Source organism: Gallinula chloropus (genome assembly GCF_964237585.1).
Source record: "Gallinula chloropus genome assembly, chromosome: 17".
NCBI classification, from domain to species: domain Eukaryota; kingdom Metazoa; phylum Chordata; class Aves; order Gruiformes; family Rallidae; genus Gallinula; species Gallinula chloropus.
In genome coordinates this window covers 12,698,481-12,705,182 of record NC_140102.1, presented here as the reverse complement: position 1 = coordinate 12,705,182, position 6,702 = coordinate 12,698,481, and the positions used below count along the sequence as shown (strand labels likewise).

General features: G+C 56.4%; 1 protein-coding gene across 1 annotated transcript in view; it reads left to right on the top strand.

The window, feature by feature from the left end:
• Nucleotides 1-659: 659 nt before the first annotated feature.
• Nucleotides 660-6,702, top strand: part of RBM19 (RNA binding motif protein 19) — a gene marked incomplete at its 5' end in the record, with an annotated part of 63,754 nt that continues 57,711 nt past the window's right edge. Inside the window, 8 exons of the mRNA XM_084272068.1 lie at nt 660-695; nt 2,054-2,236; nt 2,734-2,865; nt 3,107-3,145; nt 3,674-3,890; nt 5,571-5,839; nt 6,237-6,311; nt 6,581-6,659. Coding sequence (XP_084128194.1) covers nt 660-695; nt 2,054-2,236; nt 2,734-2,865; nt 3,107-3,145; nt 3,674-3,890; nt 5,571-5,839; nt 6,237-6,311; nt 6,581-6,659 — 1,030 coding nt within the window. The remainder of the gene's footprint in view (nt 696-2,053; nt 2,237-2,733; nt 2,866-3,106; nt 3,146-3,673; nt 3,891-5,570; nt 5,840-6,236; nt 6,312-6,580; nt 6,660-6,702) is intronic.

The window sequence follows — 6,702 nt, the reverse complement described above, 5'->3', positions numbered from 1 at the left end:
AGCAGCTACAGTGTCTCTGCTCGGCGCTGTTATCCCGCTGCTCGCTGGGCAGAACTGCTTTGCTTATCCCCGTCACCCTGCCCTCCCCGCTCCCGGGGGCGGCGGGGCACCCCGCGGCTCCCCCCGCCTCAAACCCAGCTCCTCGCCGGTGTTCGCGGGGGTTTTGCCCGGCGCGGAGCCGCAGCGGCGGGCGCGGAGCTCCCTCCTCCGGCCCTGCGGAGCAGCGCGGCCGGGGCCGGGGGGGCTGCAGCCGCGCATCCTGCGGGGGGGGGGGCAGCGGGATCCCCCTCTGATGGGGAGGGCAGCATCCCGAGGGGAGACTACCAGCTGCCGGCGGGAGGCAGGGGGTGACCTTCGGGGAGACGCGGCCGGGCTCCTGCCCGCTGCGCTACCCCGTTCCCGCCGCGCTCCGCCGTTGCCTGCCCCCCGATGCCCCCCCGATACTCCCCGTTACCCCTCCGGGGAGCCCCCGCCCCGCCGCCGGGGCCCGTTGCTAACGCCGTTGCTAAGGGCCCCGCCCGGCACCTGGCCCCGCCTCCGGCGCGTGCGCGCTGCGGGGCCTCGGCCACGTGACTCGCCGGGAAGATGGCGGCGCCCGCGGGCCGGCGCGTGCGGCACTGAGCGGCCTCGCGCTGCGGCGCCCGGTTCCTGTCGCCGACATGTCGCGGCTGATCGTGAAGAACCTCCCGAACGGGGTGAGTTCGCCGGGCGGTTGTGGCTTCCGGGGGGCCGGAGGGGCGCCCTGGGGCCCGCGGGGGGAGCCGGGCAGGGCTGGGGGCGCGGGGCTCACGGGGGTTCGGGCTGGAAGCGACCGTCGGGGTCACCGGGCACAGCCCCCTGCCAGAGCAAAGTCCCTGGGACAGGTCGCACAGGTCAGCGTTCACGGGGGCTGGAGTCTCTCCAGAGATGGAGACTCCACACCCCCTGGGCAGCCTGTCCCAGGGCTCCCTCACCCTCACTGGGGAAAGTTCTTCCCCATGTTGGTGTGGAACTCCCTGTGCTCCAACTTGCAGCCATTGCCCCTTGTCCTGTCCCCAGAGCACTGAAAAGGGGCTGGCCATGGCCCCCTGTGTCCCACCCTAGATAACCAGTGATCAGATCCCCTCTCAGGCTTCTGTTTTCCAGGCTGAACAGTCCCAGCTCACTCAGCCTTTCCTCATAGGGGAAATGCTCCAGTCCTTTAATCATCTCCATGTCCTTCTGCTGGACTCTCTCCAGGAGATCCCTGGGTTTTTTATCCCAGGGAGCCCAGAACTGGACACAGCACTCCAGGTGGGGCCTGACCAGGGCAGAGCAGAGGGGGAGGATCCCCTCCTTTGACCTGCTGGCCATGCTCCTCTTAATGCCCCCCAGGATCCCATTGGCCTTCTTGGCCCCTGGGGCACACTGCTGACTCATGGCCACCCTGTCACCCACCAGGCACCCCAGATTCTTCTCCACAGAGCTCCTCAATGTGGAGCTGTGCTGCAGGGCAGGAGAGGAGCCCTTGGGGGGAGGACGGTGGGACCCCTTGGGCAGGGAGTGCCCCAGAAGAGGGCAAGCAGATGCCCAAGGAGGAGGTGTCAGAGTGTGGGGCACAGGCCGGGCGTTTGCCCCACGGTGGGAGGGCTGGCAGCCTCCTGGGGTGGGGGCACAGAGCCTGTTGCAGCCACTCCCCTCCCCTCGATCCCCAGGAGCTGCTCACGAGTGTGCGCTGTGCTGCTCTGCGGCCATCTGGGTCCCCAGTGGGGTCCCACCGTGCCCCCTCTTGAGCTGGGGCTCAGTTATGTCAGGTCAGTGCTGTGGGGCTCTGGGCTCCCCAAGAGCTGGCTGTGTCCTGGGCCATGGCAGACAGAGCTGAGCAAGTCCTGGGCTCACAGAAGAGTTGAAACAGCCTGGTGACTGACACGTGGGGTTTTGGCAGCATTGGCACGGCACGGTGTGGTTCCTGCCATGCTTCAGGAGCCCTCTGGTAGCCAGTGTTTTGCTCCCAACGCAGAGCAGCTGCCTCTGCCTTGCTCCCTGACCTTTCTGCCTTGCTGACACCTTTTGGCTGCCCCTCCTTGTACCCCAGATGAAGGAAGATCGCTTCCGGAAGCTGTTCGCCGCCTTCGGCACGCTGACTGATTGCTGCTTGAAGTTCACCAAGGAGGGCAAGTTCCGGAAATTTGGCTTCATTGGCTACAAGTCTGAAGATGAAGCTCAAACAGCACTGAACCATTTCAACAGGAGCTTCATAGACACCTCCAGAGTCACGGTGAGTTCATCTTTAAAAGCGGCTTCTTTGGACTCCTGGGTGAGCTCGGTGTTGGGGGCTTTGGTAGCCTGAGGGTTGAATGGCCAGGGCTGAGAAAGCCCAGAGGTTAAATCCTCACAGCAAACCCCAGAGCCTGATGCCAGGGCTCATGGCAGGTCTGCAGCAGACACCTGGGTTGGTCGGGCTGTGCTTATGCACACAGCAGCACAGTGGTTTCAGTGCTGGCTGGAGCAGCGATGTCAGGTTTGAGCTGTTGTAGTCAGAACCTCTGCACTTGGGGTCATGTTGCATTTAAAGCCATTCATCTTGCTGGATGATTCTTGATGAGCAGGACAGCTTCTTTGTGCTTAAATGAGCACAGCAGAGCATCCCCTGTGGCGAGTGGGCAGGTAGCCCTGTGCTTTTAAAATGAACATTTGTATGAAATCGCCCATTTTCTTCCCACAGCAGGGTGTGGAACCATATGTTTAATTAAAGATCTGTTTGATCCTTCTCAGGTTGAGCTATGCAAATCCTTTGGTGACCCTTCAAAACCCAAAGCGTGGAGTAAGCACTCTCAGAAGGCCCCTGCCTCGGAGAAGCAGCCTGAGAAACCTGTGGCGGGCACGGCTCCTGCAGGCACAAAGAAGGTGAGTGTTGGTGGTTTCCTCAAGGCTCTGCCCTGTGTCAGTGATGGGGCAGAGGGAGGGATAGCCCAGCATGTTGAGAAGGGGACAGAGCAGCGTGGGCAGCAGAGGCTGGAGTCCTGCTTCTGGTGTTCTTTGCCATAGAGTCTGTGTTCCCCGTGGTGTTTGGTTACCTGAGAGGTGACCTTGGCTGTGCTTCTCGTAGGCCTTCTGGAAAACAGTTTGGTTTTGGTTTTTCCTCTAGGATAAGAAGAAGAAAGGTGCCACAGAGAACTTGAAAGAGGTGAGTTGAGGTTCACTTGCAACCCCTACGTCCTTACTCGCTTGTGTCAGGAGCTGAGCAGCACTTTCCTGTACTGCATCCTGTGCCCTTAGTTTAGGTGTAGGATGTAACCAAGTGCCTGAAGGTCAGTCCCACTGAAACAAGCCACCAGTCCAACACTGCCCACACTGGGGACCAGTGTTTTAGCAGTCAGCTCCTCCTGTGTGAGCACTGCACCCAGGTGCAGCCCTGTTGGCCAGCAAGTCTGGGTTTTAACCACAGGCAAGCTTTGTCATGTTTAAGTTGAACATTTTTTTCCTTTTTTAATGTTTTGTTTTCTTCTTTGAAGTGCTTTCTAAGCATCACTTACAGAATAGAGTAGGATTAAGAGGTCTTGAGAAGACTTTAGTCACCTCATGAGTGTAAAGGGGACTCCGCTCTTCAGGGCTTTTTTATGTTGCTGAAAACAAAATTAGATCTGAGTTTAAGGACACTGTGACCTCCCCTGTGTCTCTTCACAGCTTCTCTGCTTGGTTTCTTTTTCAACAGCTGGAAGAAGATGAAACATTCCAGGAGTTCTTGGTGGTTCACCAGAAACGGTCTCAGGTGGCCACCTGGGCTAATGACACTTTGGCTGAGGAGCCCAAGAAGGGACAACCAAAACCAGCAGCTGATTATCTCAACTTCGATTCAGACCAGTCTGAGGAGCTGAGTGAGGAGGAGGAGGGTGGGGATGAACCCTCTGGGAATGAGAAGGGAACTAAAGGTACCGAATGGAAGGAGCTGTGTCGCCCTTCGCTTGCCTTTGTCTCAGTGGGTGTGGGTGCAGGTGCTGATCAGACTGAAGCCTGTGTCCTGCCTCCAGACAGGATGATGTAGTTGGGAAGGTGGTTTCCTAAGTGTGAGATGCATTCTCTGTGTGCTGGGGTGTGTGGTTGCTCTCTCAAATTCAGGGAAATGGGGGAAATGCAGCTTCTGGTGTTAAGGGGATGGCATTTGTGCTTTCTGTGGGCTTTAAGCTGATGCCTGGGAGGGGGTAACGGGGCAAACATCTGTATGGCTCCTTCAAATGCTCTCCTAGTCAGCAGCTGCTTTCATCTCCAGGGCTTCTAGGGCTGAGTGCAGTTTCTGTTCATTTACATGGCTGTGAAGTTGTCTGGTCTGCCCCTGATGCATGTTTCTGGAAACGTTGGTGCCTCCTTGGGCCCTGTCAGAGTTGATGGGAACAGACAGAGCTCAATGTCTTAGATCCAGAAAAGAAAACTTTATCTAGGGGAGTAGTGGGATAACTCACAGACCTGGGCTGCAGTCTGGTGTCTGTCATCTGTCTCATGACCAGCAATGAATGTGGTTTTAGAGCCCTTCTCCCTCCTTGCACAGTATTACCACATGTTGTTCTTGTGGTGTTTCCCTGCTGCTTTTCACCTCTCCTGGGTAACCAAAACCACCAGTTGATCTTTGGTGGGGAGGGTCTTTCTGGAGCTTCCCCTGTCTTTTACCCTGCAAAACTAAACTGAACAGTGAAAGCCACCTCTGGGGCCTGGCTGAAGTGTTTAGTTACAGCTGAGACAGAACACTGCCATAGAGCTCCCCAGGTCATCTTCTAATCTGTTTTATACATGAACTGTTGCTTTGGAAAATAATCATGGAGACAACTCAGTCTGGAACTGCTGAGATAAACTTGCTGTGCTGCTCTGAAGCCTTTCCTCCCCATGGGAAGGGCCAGGCAGAGGAGAGGAAGGTGGTTCTTGTGATCATGTCTGTTCTCAGCTTTTCCCTGCCTGGGCAGAGAGTAACAGCATCTGAGTGCTGAATATGAGTCAGCAGTGTGGCCAGGAAAGCCAGTGGCATCCTGGCTTGTATCAAAAATAGTGTGGCCAGTAGGGCTGGGGAGGGGATTGTGCCCCTGTACTCGGCATTGGTGAGGCTGCATCTTGAGTGCTGGTCCAGTTCTGGGCTCCTCATCATAAGAAGGACATTGAGGTCCTGGAGCGAGCCCAGAGAAGGGCAACCAGGCTGGGGAAGGGGCTGGAGGGCAAATCCTATGAGGAGCGGCTGAGGGAGCTGGGGGTGTTCAGCCTGGAGAAGAGGAGGCTGAGGGGAGACCTTCTCCCACCTACAACTACCTGAAGGGAGGTTGTAGGGAGGTGGGCGATGGTCTCTTCAGCCAGGGTACAGGAGATGGGACAAGGGGAAATGGCACAAAGCTGCACCAGGACAGGGTCTGATTAAATATTAGGAAAAAAATTCTTATTGAAAGAGTTGTCAGGGCCTGGAACAGGCTGCCCAGGGAGGGGCTGAGTCACCTTCCCTGGATGTGTTCGAAGAAAGGGTAGGTGAGGTACTTAGGGATATGGTTTAGCTTAGGATGGGAATGGTTGGACTTGATCATAAAGGTCTTTTCCAACCTTGTGATTCTGTGATTCTCTGGTCTCTCCTCTGACAGCAAAGAAAGAAGGGGAAAAGGCAGCTACCAGCAAAGACCTCTCAGATATGGATTACCTGAAATCCAAAGTGGTGAAGGACGACTCCTCCTCCTCATCCAGTACAGAGGAAGAAACAGACAGTGAGGAGGAGGAAGAGGAAAGCGAGGGTGAGGAGGATTCGGGCGTTGCAGAGGCTGTCAGTACCTGCACAGGCAAAAGGGGGAAGCCCAAAGCCCAACAAACACAGCGAGAGACGCCAGCGGAGAAGGAAAACGGATCCAGCCTGGAGGTAAAGCGGGAGGACGCTGGGATAGGGTGTGTCTGTCGGTCGCTCCAGGGTCCCAGCTCATTTGGCTCACTGGGCACGTTTTCTGGGTCTCCTGCTAGTGCTGCTCGAACTCCTCCCTGCCAGGACAGGCCTTCCAAGCAGGTGCTGCTCCTGCCCTTTGAGAGGCTTCTCTGTTTCCCCCGTGCCCTTCCCACGCTGCAGGGACCACTCTGTTTTCAGTGACTGGGCTTATCCCAGCCAAACCCTGCACCCTCCCAATGTAGCTATGAGAGTCTCTGGATATTCCGTCCTGCTCCTCACCCTCCTGCTTGTTGCACAAGACCAGCTGCTTGTGCTGTGACTGTGGCTGTTTGTTCACTCCAACTCTTCTCTGTCCCCTGCCCCTCGTCCTGTCCAGAGCCGAGGCAGCTCAGCGCCAGCCAGCACACCGTACACAGTGAAACTTCGGGGTGCCCCCCTGAACATCACTGAGGTAAGCTTTGTTACTGGGCTGGGAATGGAGGTTTGAGGGTGTATTCAGTGGGTAACTCGATGGGATCTTTGCAGAGATTTCTGTCTTCACTGCCAGAGCTGTTTTGAGGGTTGTATGGAGAGCTGGGAATGCTTTGGAACTGGCTTTGTGCAGAGATCTTGTGTGTTGCACATAGTGTTTCTGTAGTGAATGTGGAAAAAAAACCAACAAGTCTCAAACCTGCTGCTTCCTGTATCTGAGAACTTAAACAGTTATAACTCTTTCTGCAGCAAAAGATTCGGGAATTCTTCTTGCCTCTGAAGCCAGTGGCCATCCGGATAGGAAAAAGCACCCGTGGGAAAAACACAGGTATATGTGGAAGGGGGTTGGATCCGTGAGTCAGAGGAGCTCT